Source organism: Callospermophilus lateralis, chromosome 18, assembly GCF_048772815.1.
Source record: "Callospermophilus lateralis isolate mCalLat2 chromosome 18, mCalLat2.hap1, whole genome shotgun sequence".
NCBI lineage: Eukaryota > Metazoa > Chordata > Mammalia > Rodentia > Sciuridae > Callospermophilus > Callospermophilus lateralis.
This window is the reverse complement of record NC_135322.1, coordinates 17,475,684-17,495,345: the sequence shown is the minus strand read 5'-3', so window position 1 is coordinate 17,495,345 and position 19,662 is coordinate 17,475,684. Positions and strand designations below refer to the sequence as shown.

Here is a 19,662-nt window from a genome sequence, read left to right as displayed (position 1 = left end):
ACAACTCAAAGAGGGGGACACCCTGAAGCACAGAGGGGTCAAGCCACTTTCCCACAGTCCCCAAGAGAGGGCATGATAAAGTCAAGACTCAGAACCAGATAGGTCAGGTGCAGTGTCCTCTTGCAGGCCTGGTCACCTGCAGGAAGGATGCCCATAATAGTCTCTATAATGTCTGTCACTTACTGAGGACTTATTATGGGCTGGCCCTGCCCTGTGTGGTTTACTCAAATGGTCTCCTTAGCTTCTCACAACAGCCCTGCAAAGTTCTGTTCTCTCATGAGCTCGTTGTACAGATGAGGAAACCGAGGCCTAGACAGGTAGGATTTTGTATAAGGTTGACATGCCTAAGGATTCCAGTCCACTTCTGGCCCCAGAGCCTCTTACGTGGCACCACCAACAAGACACCAAACATCACACAGGTAGCCCCAAGAATGTGCTAGGTTCTGCACACGTGTGACCTCACAGGTTCTTGCAACAAACCCCTGTGAAGGGACTCTCTCATTCCCATTGTGCAGAGGGGGAAACTGAGTCTTTAAGAGGTTCAAAGAGGGTCTCCGAGGCACTCTACACCACCAGCTATAGCAATCAGGGATCTTAACCATTCCCCTGTCTCCACCCCACCCTGCCAGAAGGAGGAACCAAGGTGAAAAATGGGGAGAGGATGTGTCCAAGCATCCTGGCCTAAACTCGGTGTTTGGTGCCCAGTTCCAAGTACCAAAAAGTCCAAATCCCCCAGGTAGGGACCTCTGGGGGCAGTAGTGAGGGGCTGGGCTGGTAGAATGCTGGGGTCTCTGTATGGTCATGTTTGGCCCAGGGAGTGGGCATGTCCCTGGGGCAGGTGAGAGTGAGCTGATTAGATAATTGCCTTGGCAATGTCCTTCTCATCTGGAGCAGGTCACCTGGGAAAGTCGAAGCTGTTGGGCAGCCTGAGCTCCTCCCCACACCCACCCCACTGCTCATGCCCAGCCTGCTATAGAAAACCCCAAGAGAGGAGTAGATGGGGTGCAGTCCCCAACTACCACTGCGGTGAGACCATGGGTGCCCTGAGCTTCATCTCTGAGCCATGTGTGTCAAACAGCTGGTGTCGCTCCTCTGCTTACAACCCTTAACGGTGTCCCTTCTTGCTCAGAGTCAAATCCACAATCATTCCTGTAAGATTTAACTTTTGTATAACTTTATATTATTTACTTGTTTGTTTGTTGTTGTATGGTGCCAGGATCAAACCCAGGGCCCTCACACATGCTAAGCAGGCGCTCTACCACTGAGCCCCACCCCCAGCCCAATTCCCGCAAGATCTGACTCCACATCAGTTCCCGGCCTCAGTCTCCAGGACAGTCACACAGGCAGTAGCCTCTTTGCTGTGCCTTGTACAGACAGACCAAGGACGTTCCTGCTTCGGGACCTTGGCACTCACAGCTCCATCTGCTGGGCACCCTCTTCCTGAGATATCTGCAAGGCTCTTTCCCACCTCCTTCAGGCCTCCATGCAAGTGTCACCTGGGCCAAGGGTCCACCCTGTAACACCTTCACTCCCTTCACCTTCATCCCTTACCCTGACTTTATCCACACCTCCTGTTCTAACCGACATTGTATTTTATTTTCACTTGCTTGGCATTCGCCTGGCCCACCAGAAGGAAGACAATGACTTGCTTGTATTGCTGTATACCCAGTCCCAGAACATTTCCCCCTCAGATATACAGTAGGTGCTCAATAAACATTGTTCAGAGCTGAACAGGATCAAGCTCACTGATGCCTAGGAATATCCGCTAGCCAATCTGCAGTGCTGGGAAGGTCTTCAGGAATTCTCCGTCTTTGGGAACTCCTCAGGTGCTCCATACTGTCTCTGGTCCCTCTATCTTTGACCTACCAGCCGCTGTCCCCAAAATTCCCAGGACCTGGGGCAGCTGCACAGATCCTATCTGCATAAATCGGGGAATCTCACCAAGTTCTAATTGGTGAGACTGAGGAGCCATCACTGGGCGCAGACAGCTTCTGCCAAACCTGGGCTGTCCCTCGGGATCTTTGCTTCATCTGTTTTCTCTTCGTTCTCACTTCTTATTTTTATTTTGTTACTGTAAATTTCAATTTTTTACTTTATTTCAATCCACAAGTTACAAAGATAGTAAATAAACACATTCTGATCCTTCACCCAAATTTAATGATTTGCTATATTTGTGCCAGATAGATGGATGAATGGATGGATGGATAGATTTAAAGGTGTTGATTTTTGTTGTTGTTGTTGTTGTTGTTTTGCTGAATAATTTGTGAGACAGAGACAGGATGTTTTCTCCATACATGTGTATGTGTCTCCTGTGAATAAGGACATTCTCTTATATAATCACACTCTAATGAACAAATTCAGGAAACTAACATTGATAAGACACTATTAACTAGATTAGAGAATTTGAGTTTTCCTATTAATGTTCCTTTCCTAGCCCAGGATACAAGCCCCGATCACTGCTTGTATTTAATGATCATGTTCCCTTGGTCTCCTCTGCTCTGTGACATTTCCTCAGGCTCCTTGCTTTCGTGACCTTGGCATTTTGGAACCCTATTAGTTATTTTGTAGATTTTTCCTTCAGTTTGAGTTTGCTGATGGATTTTCCTGATGACATTCAGGTCGTTCACTTTGGGCAGGAACACAAATGATCTATACCCTTCTGAGAGCATCGTGTCAGGACGTGCCTCATCTTTGAGTCTTTAAACCATCTAGAGCAAGGAAGACATCTGGATTCCTGGGTCTGAATCCACACAGCCACTGTCTGAGCCTGATTCCACAAGCCACTGCCCCAGCCCTCACAATCTCCCCCAGCACCCGGCCTTCCCACACCCAACCACCTAATGGCAAGGCCTGGCTCAGTCTGACCCTGTACTAGCGCCATGGCTTTGTCAATTCTGACTGCAGTTCCCAGCCATGTGGATGGTAAATCTTCCCAGGGCTTCCCTGATTGCCTTCAGATGGGACTTAAGTTCTGTCTTTGGGGTGGGGGATTTTGCTCGTGCATTTTATTCTTCTAACCTGTGTCCGGGTAAAACTGATCCCCATCTCAGGGAGGCGAGCACAGAGGCTCTGCCCCAGGTGGAATCTGGGAATGGTCCCCATAACCTTGGCACCCTAATGGACTTTACCATAGCCCAGGTGGACTGAGCACTGCCATTTCAGGCTGGTGGGCAACTCCAAGGGCAAAGACTTCTCACAAGAATGTGTCAAGGGAGACATGATCCAAGTAGCTCAATAGTGCAAGATTTTTCTGAGCCTGGGGTGCAGAGATCAATTGGAGGCTTTTTTGAGAATAATGGTCAGAATTGAGAAAAAAAAAATTTTTTTTTTTTCTTTAGAAAGAAGAGTCAGGGGATGGACTATTAATCAGATGGGGATCATTAAGTTTTTTTTTTTTTTTTTTTAAGGGGAATTTGAATAAGACTTTCCTGGAACCCCATCCATACACACTGTCCAGGACTCAGTGTCCTCCAGGGCCTGGGGGATTAGACCCCCCGCTGTCCCTCCTTCTTCCCAAGTGCCATTTTTCCTTTCAGGCTTGAGGACTCAGCCTGCTCACACCTTCTGTTTTTCAAACTGATCATTTCAGGATCACAGGCAGTTTCCTCTGCTAGAAGCCACCCTGCACCTCTTCCCCATGTTCAACTGCTCATCTTTTGGGTCAGGCCCAGAGGCTCCTTCCTCCAAGAAACCATCTTGGTCCAAGCACCAGGATGAGTCCAGCACTTCCCTGGCTTCCTCTCCCAGCCTTGTCCTCTCTGTCTGACTTTCCTCCATCCTAGCCCTGACCACCCTGTGCTGTCACAATCTGCTGCTCTTTCTTCTCCACTCTGGGCCCCAGGAGGCTAGGATCCAGAATTCCACAGTCACCACTGTATGCATTTCCCAGCCTGGCCCCAGGGACTGTTTGCCAAGTAAAGGACCTCACTGTGACCGTGACTTTTGGTACCTGTTTGCGTCTCCCTGATAAGATAGTGGACTCTGCAATGTCCTTCACCTCCTGGGCAGGTCACCCTCCCTCTACCTCCAGACCCTAGGAGGGTTGAGCTAGGGACTGGGAAGGAAGGGACCTTGCTTCTCCCTCATCTTCAGGCCAGGCCCTGGGGAAAGCTGTGGGTCCCAGTCTGACTGCGGGAGTCAGCCAGGTCCTCTGCACCTCTCCCTTCTCCCTCCTTTGTCCAGATAGGAAAGTCAACTGTCCCCGGCCTGGGTGCCAAGTCCTTTACTCACTCAGGAAATTGCCAGGTTCCTTGTTCTGGGACCTTAAGGTCTTATCCAGAATCCAGTTCTCTCTCTCTCTCCCTTCTTCCCTACTCCCACCTTGGCCCGGCCTCTCCCTCTGCCTGCACATCTGCCTGCACATCCCAGCAGCCTCCACCCTCTCCACAATCTGCTCCTCAAACTTAGTCAGAAGGAGCTTGGGAACCCCCAACTCAGATCAGAGCCCTCTGGGCTCAGCCAGCTGCACCTCACTCCAGCTACAAGTGAAGTCCTCACCTGGCACGCAAAGCCCCAGTGAGCTGGCCCTGTGGCATCACCTCCCTGAGCTCAGCCCCGCCCACTGCCCCTGGTTCCTTTCATTCCAGCCACACAGTTCTCCCTGCCCTTCCTCAGAAGCCGCAGATATGCTCAGGCCTCACCCCTCTCCACTTAGGCCTGGATATTTATTCCCTAGAATTTAGCTCCTTTGGACTTCCTTGCATCCACAGTTTTTTGTTGTCTTTAAACAACACGAATTCCTTAGTTTATCTTTTCACCTTAGCTACTATTTAGAAAAAGACTACATCTAATTGGAACCTTGAACTCACTGAGCACAGTGGTGCATACCTATAATACCAGCAGTTCTGGAGGCTAAGGCAGGAGGATTGTGAGCTCAAAGCCAGCCTCAGCAACTGAATGAGATGCTGTCTCAAAATAAAATATTAAAAAGGGCAGAGGATGTGACTCAATGGTTAAGCATCACTAGGTTCAATTCCTAGTAACCCTCACCAAAAAAAGAACATAGAATTCATTTGTTTTTTCAAGAAAAATCAGAACCTGTGTTTTCTCTGTTTGATGCCCCAGATAATATCCCTTCATGCTCAAAATTCAACCTTTTTCCTTTGCCCTTCAGGGCTCTGGTGATCCCTCTCCTGCCTGCTCTTTGTTAATATTCTTTGTTCGGCTCCAGTCCACTGATTTTCTTTCTCTTCGCAGATTCATTCCTTCCTTGGAGACTCACTGTTCCTCTTTGAACTTGTTCTGTTTGGAACTCTCTCTTCTCTCAGATGATTTTCACTAGAGCATGATAGTCACACAGAGTAGTCGGGTTCATTTTGACAAAATCACACGTGCATGGAATTTGACTTCAGTCCCCATTCACCACCCCCCAGTTTCACTCCCCTCCTCTTTTCTCCTCTTCCCAGATTTTTCTAGGGCTGTTTTTTTCACTTCAGGTCACAGTCCAGCTATTAGGTCCCCAGCGACTCGGTCCTATGTCTTTCTTCCAACTCTCCCAAGTTCATTCTTTCCTTTCATGACATTGACCACTACCTAGAACAGGGCTGTCCAGTATGGTAGCTACTAACCACATGTGGCAAATTCAATTGAATTATAATTAAATAAAATAAAAGATTAAGCTCTTCAGTTGCCACATTACAAGCATCAAGAGTCACATTTGGCTAGTAGCTGCCATGTGGGACAAAGCAGATGAAATAACAGTCTTATTGCTGAAGAAATTTCTGTTGGTGTTAGATCTAGAACTATCTTCCGACTTTCCATTTTATTCCTTTTTTTCTGTGTCTTCTCAATATAATGTGAGAGCATTTTTTTTTTGCATTTCTGGGATTGAACCCAGGACTGTATGCATGCTAGGCAAGCACTCTACCATTAAGCTTCAGCCCTTGTATCATAAGTTTCTTTCATCATAACATAGCTATACATAACATTAGGATTTATTTTGACAGAGTTATCAATACGTGGAATATAATTTGCTCCAATTAAGTACCCAGTACTTACCCTTATCCTCACCCTCCCTCTCCCTGTTCCCTTTCCTCTACTGATCTATTTATTTACTTTTTTAAAAAAACAATTGTGTTTTGTGGATATACATAATGGTGAGGTTCATTGTATTGTATTCATACATGTACATCGGAAAGCTAGGTCAGATTCCTTCCACTGTTTTCCCCTCATCCCGTCTCTCCTTCCTTCCCCTCAACCCCCTTCTTCTACTTCCCTGATCTTTGTTTTATTTTTATGGACTCCCCCACCTCCACTTATTTTCTTTTTCTCTCTCTTCTCCCCCGCCAAGCTTTAAACTAGCTTCCACATATCACAGAAAACCTTTGGCCTGTGACCTTCTAGTCTGGCTTATTTCACTTAGCATCATAGTCCCCAGTTCTATCCATTTCCCAGCAAGTAACATAATTGGGCAATTCTACTTATTTATAAAATAATTTATCCATTAATCTACTGAATTCTGTTTGGAATGAGATGAAACCTCAATGTGGTTTTGATTTTCGTTTCCCTAATTGCCAGAGGTGTTGAACATTTTTTCATGTAGCTGTTGGCCATTATATTCCTTTTGAGAAGTATCTGTTTAGTTCTTTTGCCTATTTTTGAATTGGGTTATTTGCTTTTATGGTGCTAAGATTTTTGGGTTCTTTGTATGTTCTGGATGTTAATGCCCCAGGAGCAGATGGCAAAGATGGTTTCCCTTCGGTAGGCTTTCTCTTCACACTCATTTCCTTGGCTGTGGAGAAGCTTTTTAGTTTGATGGCATCCCACCTGTTGTTTTTAGTTTCATTTTTTGAGATTTAGGGGTTTTGTTAAGGGGTCCTGTGTCAGAATGATGGAATGTTAGTAGTTACAGAGTCTCTAGTCTATTTCCTAGGTCTTTAATGCACTTTGACTTTTGTGCAGGGTGAGAGGTAGGGGTTCACCTTCATTCTTCTCTATTTAGATATCCAATTTTCACAGCATCACTTGTTTAAAAGACTATCCTTTCTCCAATGTATGTTTTTGGCACCTTTGTGTGGTATCATGTTGGGGATGTAAAACAAGTCAAGATGGCGCCTGGCAGCTTGCCAGGAGGAGTGGTTTGTGAAGCAACGCCAGCGAGCCATTAAGATGGTGAGGATTCCTTATTGGCTTACTGCTGTATCTAGATGATGTTAACTGAGTCAAGCTGTGTGTAATCAGCTGGGTATATATACCTCTGCTGTCCCACAATAAAGCGGCTCCTGCTACCTTGGGTGCCCGCTACTTTGAGTTCTCACTCAGTTCCTGCTGAGTTCACTCGCAATAAAGTAGTTCCCGCTTCAACCTTCAAGTTACTTGTCACCTCTCAGTTATTTAGCCCAGCCAGACTATGGCAGTATCAGATAACTATTTATGTGGATTTGCTCAGTGTCTTCTATTCTATTCCTTTGGAATTCTATTCATGGATCTGACTATAATGTAAGTTTCAAGGAGACAAAAACCTCATCTGTCTGACTCAGCACTGAACCACTGAGACTTAAAACAGTGCCTGGCACAGTTACCCAATAAGTGTGAATTGAATACATGGGTGAACCCCGTGGTTCTTGGCAAAGTGGAACTACAGGGCTGCGTGAACTTGTGTGCGCAAACCTAGAGCAAATGAGTGGGAAAGCAGAAACCTCCTCATAAACTTTATTGCTCTTAAAAATGCTGCTGAACAGATTTCCTTTAGCACAGGTAGCATCCAAGGTCAAAGGCTCCAGGGGGAGCAGTCCCTACACCTCACTGATGGAAAGCAGACTTTCAGGATGATCTCATACTTTACGTTTCATAACTTCAATTGCAGTAGTGCAAATCAACAAAGTGGTGCCCATCACAATGCTTGAGATGCCGAAGCCCAAGGCCAGTCTGGAATTTCTCTTTGCTTTTCTGTGATTCCCAAGGTGGTTGGCATCCCGGGTCTGTAGGGGTGAAGGCAAGCTAGTGGGAGTGTTTCCAAGAGGAAAAGAGATGAGGGAATGGCATTCCTGGGTATAGGGCGCAAGTTCAAGATCAGGAATGGAGATCAGGGAGGGGTTTAGTCCCCCAGGGGAGAAAGCAGGTAGTCAAGGGGGCAGGAGGAGAGAGTGGATTTGGGCAGGAGTTGGAGCAGCTGGGGAGCATCCTGGGGATCAGTAAGGGCACCCACATGGTCAAGAGGGAAGGACAAGTCCCTAGGAACATGGTGGGTGAAGAAAGAGGTGAACGAGGATGTCGGTGTGGGGACAAGGAAATCTGATGGGCGCTGGGTAGTGCCCACCTTAATGGAGAAAAACAGGGCTGGGACTGCCAGCAAGATGAAGAAAAAGAAGGATATGATAGAGAGACACAAATAATCGTTTTGCGGGGGAGGCACAGATGACATGACGGATGGCTGGGATGGCTGGGATGGCTCTATCTGCCTGGTCTTCTTCGAGATAATCTGGGCTTCGGGGTCCCTGGGTCTAGTTACAGTGGCCATGGACCCGGTCTGAGGAGATGTTGGATGAGTGGAATCTGCAGACAGGGTAATGGAGTCAGGAGAGGAGTCACCCGAGTTTCCCAAGAAATGAAGACCTGCCAAATCAGCCCCTGAGGCTAGTAAAAATAAACAGTGCCCCAAGCCAAGAAGGCAGGGTCCCAAGCCAAAGCCAACCACACCTCCGAGTTCCCATAAAACAGTCTTGTGAGCCCCACAGCCTTCCTCTAGCCTCTCCTAACCAGTGCCTGCCTCACCCCATAACCCCCTGCCCTCCCTCTAACTGCTGCACTTTGCCACCCGAGACGGACACACACTCAAATTCTCCTGCTCCGCTGATAACCCATCACCCACCTATCCAATGACCCTAGGACTTCCCTGGCTCCTCAGGTCAGGAGGCGCCTTGGAGAGTGGAGTCCCAGGGTGTGGCCTCACTACTGACCTCTACTTCATTGTGATTGGCTACTGGGTGATGGGCGGGCCTCCAGTGCTTAAATATGGCTTCTGATTGGCTCAATGTACAGAAGCGGCATTTCCCAGTCTAACGTCTTTCTTGATGCCCCAGTGATTGAGTCAGTGAATAAGGGAACTGGGTGACAGTGAATTGCCCTTCTTGTTGCCATTGTTCCCAGTTTAAACAGGTGATTGGTTCACTATGTAGTGTGCGGGTCTTGCTTCCAGACTACTATGTAGTGGGCAGATGTATTGCTCTCTTCTTTGGAGTTCATTGTGTTTTAGGTGTGGGATGTACTCGGAGGGCCACGTGGTCTGGCAAACAGGACCATGATTCTGCTGAATTCATAACCCAGAAAGAAAGAGAAAAAACACTCATATAAACAAATGAAATTATTTGATTGTGAACTAAGGGCAAGGAGGGGACATGAGGAGGGCTGTGGAGGACTCCAGAGTACTACAAGTGGCTGGGAGTGGGGTAGGATGTGCAAGAAAGGCCTCGGAGAGGGGAACATTTGAGTTGAGACTGTGCCGCAGTCTGGCTGGGCACAAATCAGGAGCCACTGAAGCAGGAACAAACTTTATTTTTGAACTGCAAGAAAACACTTCACACATGCTCCCTGGGAATTCTCCCGAACCCTACAGCGGCTGGTCCAGGAACCCGCAGCCGGGAATATCTCTCCCGGAAATCCCTCCTCCTGCACTTCCCCAACCAATGGGCACTCTCGGGGAATCCCCAGGAATCTCCAGGAGAACTCCGAAGTAGCTGGAGAACTCAAAAGTAGCAGCCAAGGCGGATAGTCATGCCTCGCCTGTCAATCAATACTGTTGGCAAAATGCCAGGGGCCATACAGACTCCGCCTGGCTCTCAGCAAGACTGGAAGTACAAGAGGAGCCCACCAACAGGAGATCCTGGGAGAGGGTTCTAGGCATGGGGAATAGCGAGGGCAAAGGTCGAGGTGGGATACAGGAGGTTGGAGAGAAGAGAACAGAAACCCAGGCGTTGTAGCTGGATGTCATGGTGGTACTGCGCCGGCACACCCCGCACCCTGGATTTCAGAGTGTGCCTCCGAACCATCAGGTCTTCCTTAGATTTTTTCATTTGGAATGATTTCAATATTTCCTTTTAATCAACCCCTGTGTGGGACTAAGGAGACCCAGCACAAGTGAGCAAAGTGTCCGTGTTCATCTTGAAGAATTAGATTAAATGGCTGAAGATTCTCTCTGCTGGTGGTTCCGGGCTAAAAAAGTTTGTGGTAGAGTGTTTCCTTGGTTTTGGCAGATCAACAAGCAAAAAAAAAGTGGAAATATGTAAGATGATGAGGGAAGCAACCACAATTTGAGACATAGTCAAGTGGCCCATACTGAAAATCTCCCAATTGTGCCCATTTGTTCGTTTTTTTTTATTATTTTTTAGATGTTGATGGACCTTTGTTTGATTCATTTATTTTTATGTGGTGCTGAGAATCAAACCCAGTGCCTCACATATGCTAGGCTAGTGCTCTGCCACCGGGCCACAACCGCAGCCCCCCATTTGTTCTTCTTGATAGCACTCCTGGCCTATGGAGATGGAAGGGAAGTGTGTCTGTGTCCATATGGCGTTGGCTCTGGGAGACTACTGGCGGTGAGAAAGAGCCATGGCTAAGACCTTCAACCTTCCAGCTCTGATCAGTAAAAATCTATGGATGGAAGAGATGCAGAGGTAAGACATTGGTAAGGCACTGAGGAATGACCGGACTTGATAGAGAAAGCCATGAGCTAGGACTCCCAGGGGAAGAATCCTCTTCAACAGTGGTTTTCTAATTATGGTCTTTGGACCAGGAATCTGTTAGAGATAGGAATTCTTGGCCCTACCCCAGACCTATTGAATATGAAATTCTGGTGGTGATGCCCATCCATCACATTTTACAAACCTTCACATATTCTGGTGCAAAATGAAATTTGAAAACAACTGGACAAGAGGAATGAACAAGAGAGGATGGAAGGACCAAGGCCCCTCTAAGAGCTTCATGCTGACCACTGGGCTTGGTCTTGGTGTTCGTAGATGTTCACTGAATGAATCAATGAGCCCTGGGGGAACTCACACGTGGAAAATAAAAGATCAGTCAGAAGGCAGAAATCGCCTTCTATGATTATTCTCTCTGAAATCCAGTGGAGGGGAGTCTGTCTCAGGGGCAGAGTCAGAGCCTGAGCATCTGGAGTCCCAAGGGCCTGAGGGGAACAAGGAGGTCCCACCACCCCTAACACTCTGAGGGAGAGGAGGCCAGGTCGTTGTTGGGGTCTTCAGGACTGTGGAGGCATGTGTCACCAGGTAAAATGGATAGAGGAAATGAAGAACATAAACAGCAATCCCAGGATGACACTTAGGATGCCCATGGCCAAGGTCAGGTTGGAATTCCTTTCTCCACGGCTGTCGGCATCCCAGGTCTGCAGGATGGGGAGGCAAGTTAGTAGGAGTATCCTCGGGAAGGAATACCGATGAAGGAGTTGAGCCAGGGCAGAGAGGGGTCCCTGGTTGGGGTAGAGCAGAAGGGAAGGCATAAGGAGCCTCCCTGGGTAGAAACCTAAGGTCAGGGTAGGGATAAGGATTGGAGCAGGCCCCAGGAAAAGGAGAGCAAGGAGGGAGGAGTGGCTCTGGGAGATGGAGACAAAGGGCACAGTGACGTAAAAATGGAGTCCAAGGAAGAAAAATGATGGTGAATGGTGGGAGGTGCTGGGGAGGTCCCTGGAGGGAAGGGGAAGCAAATGGGGAGTGCCCCTCTGAGAAACTGGTAGGTGATGGATGGAGGGCCAAGGGGGATCTCGGGGAGAAGGCTGGGGCCCTGGAAAGGAAAGGCAGAGGAGAAAGGGAATGGGTTAGAGGACAAAGGGGAATCCCTGGGGTGGACAACAAGCGGAGGATCCTTTTTGGGTGCAGGGACAAGGGGTTATGCTTCACCGTGTCAGAGAAGCCATAGCTGGATACGACGGACAGAGGCAGGAGGCCTTCTACGGGAGTGTCCACTGGGAGCTGCACAGACGACATCTGATAGGCTGACGAGGCCTACAGAGGCCAGGGAGCTGCAGTTAGACACTTCAGACGGGCCGTGGACAGACCAGCAGAGAGAAGGTCTCCAGCAGCCTGTGGGAGGGGGACAGCTGAGGCCCTGAGGAGTGGGATGGCCTTATTTAAAGTCCACTCTACTATTTTTGGGGGGAGGGGGTAGGTGAGGCGGGTGCCAGGGATTGAACTCAGGGGCACTCGACCACTGAGCCACATCCCCAGCCCTATTTTGTATTTTATTTAGAGACAAGGTCTCACTCTGTTGCGTAGAGTCTCACCTTTGCTGAGGCTGGCTTTGAACTCACAATCCTCCTGTCTCAGCCTCCTGAGCTGCTGGGATTATAGGCTTGAGCCACCCACCATCTTTCCACTCTGCTGTTGATGGGGCATTCCCATCAGCATTATAAATGGTTCCTCATATATGAGGGAGGAGTTCCAAGGTTTTTCTTTCAGACTGTGCTTCTGATTGGTTCAAAGAATGTAGAGGGTGTTTCCTGGACTGTCCCCCACCTTCTGATTGACTTGGGGAGTAAAGGAGGTAAATATTCAGATATTTGCTTTTCCTTTCTCAAATTGAACTCAAGATTAGCCTCATGAATACAAACTGGGTGGGCATCTGAAACTGGCTGCTAATTCCCAATGTGACCGACAGATGGGTCCCATAATTGTCAACAGTGGAATTTACTTATTCATCCCATTTATCCTGATTTTGCACCTATTTTGTGCCTGGTTTTGTGCTGCACTCTGGGAACCAAGAGGTGACCAAGAACAGAGTCATGGATTTTGTGGAGTTCACAATTCATGGAGAAGACAGAAAATAAAACATCCATATGAATAAATATGTGGCATAATTTTTTCAGATGATATCAAGTTCTCTGGAAGAAAAGAAATCATGTGATGTGGTAGAGAGCAATGTGGGAAGCCAATTGGACATTGGCAGAGAGGAGGGATGAGAGGGCATCCGAGCTGAGTCCTGAAGGCTGAGAAGGATCCAACCATGAAAAGATTTAGTGGAAATGGTTCTACACAGGGAAAGAGCAAGTCCCAAGGTCCTACAATGAGAAGGAGGTTGGTGTGGTTGAAACAGACAGGAACAGGGGCAAATGGGGCAGTACTTGGTAAAGGAGGAACAAGAGGTAGGAGAGGGGAAGAGGAGATGGCCTGGTCCACATCCCTGAGTGAAGACTTGGGACTGATTCTTGGGAGCAGTTTGAAGGATCTAATCCAGGAGGTCTGTGATATGACCTAGGCATCAGCTGTGCTCTGAGCTGAGGCATGACCAAGGGAGAGTGGAGAGTCATAGGTTCCGACTTTTTTTGTGGGTCTGACCTAGGACTACCAAGCTCCTCCCTCATGGATTCCTGGTTGGCTCCAGTGCCAGCAGCCCTCCCGGTCTGATTATTCTGACCGGCTCCCATCCCTTTCCTCGAATGCCATCTTCTAATTGGCACATTGTGGTCTCCTGGAGCTATCTATCCACATTACCCATGGGACTGGTTGTTTTCCTAGGAGGTAGGACTTCAATGTGTCCTTCCTTAAAGTATATCAGAACCCTGGCTGATTCTTTCAGGGTAGACTCAAGACTGGGTGATGCTCTAGAAGTAGGGGAGGGGGCAGTTCAGGTGGAAGAACAATGAAAACGTGAGTCACCAGCAGTGGGGCCAAGACACCTGGAGAGTTCAAAAGAGAATATCTTCAAGTAAGAAGGCCTGATCAGCAGTGCCTGTTGGATTGGATTTTTTTTTCATGGCGACATGAGGAGGACTTTCATGGCCTTGTTCTGGACAGTCACAGGACAGCAGTGTGATGACACCAGATTCCAGGGGCTTAGGGGACAGATACCTCTTTCAACAGGCTAGCTGAAAAAGGGACAAAAGAAGCTGTGGTTTGGATGTTGAGAATGTCCCCAACAGGGTTATGTGCTAGAAGCTTGGTTCCCAGTGGGGCAGTGTGGAGACAATCTAGGAAGAAAGTGGGGGTATCACTTTTGGAAAGGATTAATATAGTTCTCACAGGAACTATATTAGAGAAAATTGTAATGAAAAGAGAAGACCTGAACCCTAAAATTTCTCTTGCTTCCCATCTTTCCATATGATCTCCTCCATGATATCATCTGCCATGAGACCCTCATCAGTAATGAGTTTCCAGAGTGAAATGGAAGTTCATTCTGGATTTAACCTCTAAAACTTTGAGATAAATAAGACTCTTTCCTTTTTAAAATACCCAGCCTTAGGTATTTTGTTATAGCATCATAAAAAGGACTAAGTCACCTCCCCTAGAGAAGATGGGTCACAGACCCAAGACAAATCAGGAACTGGGAAGCTCTGTTACCTTCACAGAATTGCAACTGTATGAAAAGCACTCACATTCCACTTTATACACAAGTTTGTTTTGTTTTGCTGCAAAGAATTTGAAAGAATTTTTGAAATGTTTAACATCTCTAGCAATTAGAGAAATGCAAATCAAAACTACTCTAAGATTTCATCTCACTGCAGTCAGAATGGCAGCTAACAAGAATACAAACAACAATAAGTGTCGGTGAGGATGTGGGGGAAAAGGCACACTGAAACACTGCTGGTGGGATTACAAATTGGTGCAACCAATTTGGAAAGCAAGTATGGAGATTGCTTAGAAAATGTGGAATGGAACCACCAGTTAACCCAGCTATCCCATTCCTCAGTTTATACCCAAAGGACTTAAAAACAACAGTGACACAGTCACATCAATGTTTATAGCAGCACAATTCACAATAGCTAAACTGTGGAAGCAACCTAGATGTCCTTAAATAGATGAATGGATAAAGAAATTATGGTATATACACACAAATAAATATTACTCAGCAATAAAACAGAATAAAATTATGGCATTTGCAGGTAAATGGATGAAGTTGGAGAATATCATGCTCAGTGAAGTAAGCCAATCCCAAATAAACCAAAGGCTGAATGTTTTCTCTGATAAGTGGATGCTAATCCATAATGGGGGAGGGGGATAAGTAGAGGAACTTTGGAATGGGTAAAGGGGAGGGAATGGAGGGGAGGGGGATAAGGATAGGAAAGATGGTGAAATGAGATGGACATCATTACCCTAGGTACATGTAATGTTGCACAAATAGTGTACTTCGTATACAACCAGAGAAGTGAAAAATCATGCTTCATTTGTGTACAATGTATCAAAGAGCATTCTGCTGTCATGTATAATTGATTAGAACAAATTTTTTTAAAAAGAAAACCAAAAAAAGAATTTAAAATGTTTAATAACTTTGAATTTGAATGTTTTTTCTATAATGAACACCCAATTGACTGAATGGCATGTGAAATTTTTGTAGCATGAGAAAATCTGACCTCCAAAGGTTTTACAAGGACTTTTTTCTTTTTTAACATTTGTAAGGACCAAATTTAACAATTCAAAAAAAATGGACATTTTGTTGAAATAAAATTAAAATCTTATTGATTCTGACTTTCTAGTGCTTTGAAGATGATAATTTGTTTTCAGGGAGAAAACATTGTCCTAGTTCTGGCAGAGTTCCCAGACTAAGCACTGCATCCAAAGAGAAAGAAAGGTTTGAACTACTGTGTTGTGTTTTTCCAATGCCTGGTGATATACCAGCGCTCCAGGATTTTAGAACAGATGAAGATGAGATTGTTAACAAAAATAAAAGGAGACTTCTCCAAAATGTGCAAATATAGTAGGAAAATTAAGACCCAGAACTACAATGTATCTTCAATTTCTGTTGATTTTTCTTTGAAACCATTTATGTATTTTAGTAGTTATTTTTTAAGCTGGAAATTAAAAGGCAATTCCTAAAACTGAAAATAAATAAGTGGTCCTAACTGGGTATCTATTGTTAGCAATAACCAGACAGAAAAGGATTATTCCAGGAGACATTAAACACTATAATTTAACCATACATCCCCCTAATAGGTATGTTGTAAAAGGAAAAGGAACAGCAAGAAAAATCTTTAAAGTTTTCAGGAAACATAATTTCCTGAAATTACGTGGTAACAATACCAATGGTAGCATTGGTATTGTTATTCTGAGACTGCTGGAATAAATTTGGATAAAATAAATAATTAGAAGATATTCTAATTCTATCATTCCTGGTGTCATTGTAAACTTAGATATTTGGCATGAGAACAGCTGAAAGGAAACCAAACAAATTCTAGAATTGAGAAATCCAGTAAATGATAATAAGAATCTAATAGATGGGATTAATAGGAAATTAGAGCTAAAGAGAAATAGTAAATGAAAGATGGGTCAGAAAAAAATAAAACAGACTTCAGAATAGAAGGGGAAAAAAGGAATACAGAAGTTCTGTCACATGTGTGACTAGACTCCAAACAAAAGAGAAAAGAATGGTGTAGAGGAAACATTTGGAAAAATAGTGCCAAAGAATTTTCCAGAACAGATGACTGAGATTAATCCACGAACTAATTTAAGAAGCCCAGTGAAGCTCAAATAGGATCCATACAATTTACTCTAAATATTATTTTAGAGGCCGGATGTAGCTCAGGGGTAGAAGTCTGGCCCACCTGTGCAAGGCCCAGGTTTGATCTTTGGCACTGCCAATAAATATAGGAAATTTCAAAAAAAGAGAGAAATATTTATAAGAAGCCCCTTCAACAGAGTGACAAGTCGACTGATGGCTGACTTCTAAACAGCAACAAAATGAAGCTCAGAAGAGGGCAACATGATACATTCAATGTCTGGAAAAAAATTAAATTAACTGCCAATCTAAAGCTGCATGCCCAGGAAAAATCCTCAGGAAGGAAGGGAGGGCCCTCCACCCACCTAACTGAAGGAGGGCACCATGGAGGCCGACACTGGAAGCTGAAGCTGAAAGGTGTCTCAGAGCTTGCCATGACCAAGCAGAAGGAGGAAAAGACAAAGAAAAGATGAAACTCCTGAAAGCAATGGGAACCAACAAAACAAGGACGAGACACAGCACTGTCTGGGTTGGCCCACCCCAACCAGGAGGGAAGCCTGAGGTCTCCCTGATGTGTGGATGCTGACCCATAACAAGGGAGGGACAGGGAGAACAGCAGTTCACTGGATTAGGCAAAGGGAACAAGGGAAGGAGGGTGGGAACAGGAAGTCAGCAGAATGAATCCGACCCGTCGATCCTACACTCATCATGAATACATGACCAGGGTAACGCCACATCATGATTAACCATTAGAATGAGATCAAAATTGCAACAGGTTGCACCCCATGTATGTACAGTATGTCAAAATATATCCTACTGTCATGTGTATCTAAGATCAAACAAACAAAAAAGGAATAAAGCAACTCCAAACCTGGAGGGTAAAAAAAGAAGAAGAAATGGGATATTGAGTTTCCCCAACACCTTAAAAAAGAGAGAGAGAAGCAGCAAATAAAAAGAATCCTGAGGAGAGCTTTCAAAACCCACAAGCAGAGAGTGGAGGACTTTGACAGGCACCTGGATACGCTCGCAGAGCACTATGACAGTCCCAAAGGAGCTGGACCAAGAAGCCTCCTGACTGTGGCTTAGAGCAGCATCAAGATGAAGCAGAAGGGTCAGCTGCAGCCATGTTGGATCCCTTTGATATTTTCTGACAACACTCTATTGCACATGCCCATGCATCTTCTGCTGAAATGGTGCTTTTCAAAGCTGTGTCCCCCTCCTTCTGGAACTTGATTATTAAGACTGTTCTTTTACTAAATTTTGGCTTTTCAGTAGCACATAGAACATACCCTTTTTTAGTTTGAAATGGAAAGTTCTGGATTTACTCAGAGGCTAACATCATTTCTGTGAGTTCTGTGGAAGAAGGCTTTTACCCCTGAGTTGCCTCTAACACTCTCAGGCCAGTCAGTTATCCTCACCTGGATGAGACGGACTCTAGAGCTTAAGAAGCTAATATCCCCCACTTAGACCCCCACCAGACCCTGGGAGTCCTGCCCCACCAAGTTCTCTCTGGCTTGGGTTTGGCTGGTCTATCCAGTTTTTCTTTAGCATTACTATAACAAAATACCTGAGACTAAGTAACTTATAAATAATAGAAATTTATTTCTCATGGTTCTGGAGGGTGGGAAGTCAAGGTCAAGGCACCAGTAGGTTCAATGTTTGATAAGAAACTGTCTTTGCAGGGTTTGACTATATCAATTATGAAAAAGTTGGTGATGCTGTCAGACTTATACACAGAGGTCAGTCAGAAGGAGGCATACTTGTTCTTTTATGCTTAAAGACACTGGCCAAATCCTTTACTTTCTGGAAATCAAAACCCAACTATCCAAGCCAAGAAAGCTACTACACAGAGAAAGAAGGACAAAAGGTGGGGGTAGGGAGTAAAACAGAAAGTAGGAGAAGCCGAAGTTCAGGAAGCAAGAAATGCAGAATTGAAAGTATTCGTCCGATCCATCCTATAGCTATAGCCATCATAATTTCCCCTTGATAATCTTGTCTATGATGAAGACTGGGCACTGTCTCTACTGCTCAGTTCCTGACATCCAGCATATCCATACCCACCCCTGCATCTACTTCTACCCAGAATTGAGCATTTGAGGTGGAAGATATCTTGGCTCTGTAACCTTCGTAAAAACTGAAATTAATTCCTTCAATTCACTCTATGAAGCCATTTCTTCTAACTCTATTCCCAACAGTTAAGGAAAGACAACTGAGAAGCAGTGACATAGCAAGGAGTCACTTATGACAAATGCTCGCCTGAGTTTGCCTGCTGTGACACTGCACATATATGTAATTTCTACATTGTTTCACGTAAACAAGGCAGCCCTTCAGCCAAGGAACGCACCAGTCATGAAATTCACCTAAAAAGTGATACATGATCCCAGGAACACAGAGCCCAGATAATTTACCATTCCCAAGCCACCTCAAATAAAGGACTCTAGTCAAGAGATACCACACACAATCTTTTATTACAAGGTTGTCAACACCCAAGGGAACTGCCAGAAACCTATCCACATTCAATCTTGACTTCTGTCCTCTCCCACCACAGGCCCCATGTTTTTTTATTCTGGAATACGCACTTAGCCCCTGAAATATTCCACGAAGCATGTCCTGACTTCTGGATATGTGTATTGCCATTTGTTATTTGTTTCTAGGTCCTTGACTGGGCTTAAATACAAACCGTGACAACACTTTATAAACCATATTGGGGTCTACACTTGTGAACTTCACCATGGCACCTCCCACCCTCTTCTAACTCCATGCAAACTGGCACCTCACACCCTCCACTCCCTAACTCCAGCTAAAACCCAGTGGTACTATATGAGCATCCACCGATGGTTGACCTGAATAATTAATTACTGTGGTGTTTGAAAATTGCAGTTAATTTTCTAATGATACACATCCCATGAACTCAGGTATTAACTCACAGTTTTGAATGGCCTTTTCTCTGCTCAGGACCTCACAAGGCTAAAATTAAGGTGTCAGCTAGGCTGGTTCTCACATGAAGCTCAGAGTTCTGTTTCAAATGAAGGTGGGTATCGCAGAATTCAGATCCTTACTGTTGTTGGACTCGAGGACCTGTTCCCTAGCTGGCTGGGAAGCTGCCCTCAGCCAAAGGCTGCCTGCATTCCTTTCCACAGGGGTGCTTACTCCCCCCCCCCCCCCCCGGGATTCCCCCGCCCCCCACCCCCGCCCCGCGCCTGGTGCTGAGGATTGAACCCAGGGTCTTGTGCATGCAAGGCAAGCACTCTACCAAATGAGCCATATCCCCAGCCCATCCCTTACATT

At 45.7% G+C, this 19,662-nt stretch overlaps 1 protein-coding gene across 1 annotated transcript; it reads left to right on the top strand.

The window, feature by feature from the left end:
- The first annotated feature begins 8,360 nt into the window (after positions 1–8,360).
- Positions 8,361–17,460, top strand: Fam32a (family with sequence similarity 32 member A). The gene is given in 4 exon segments (XM_077105681.1): positions 8,361–8,465; positions 16,779–16,824; positions 16,827–16,897; positions 17,266–17,460. Coding segments are annotated over 4 exon segments (417 nt in total).
- The last annotated feature ends 2,202 nt before the right edge of the window (positions 17,461–19,662 follow it).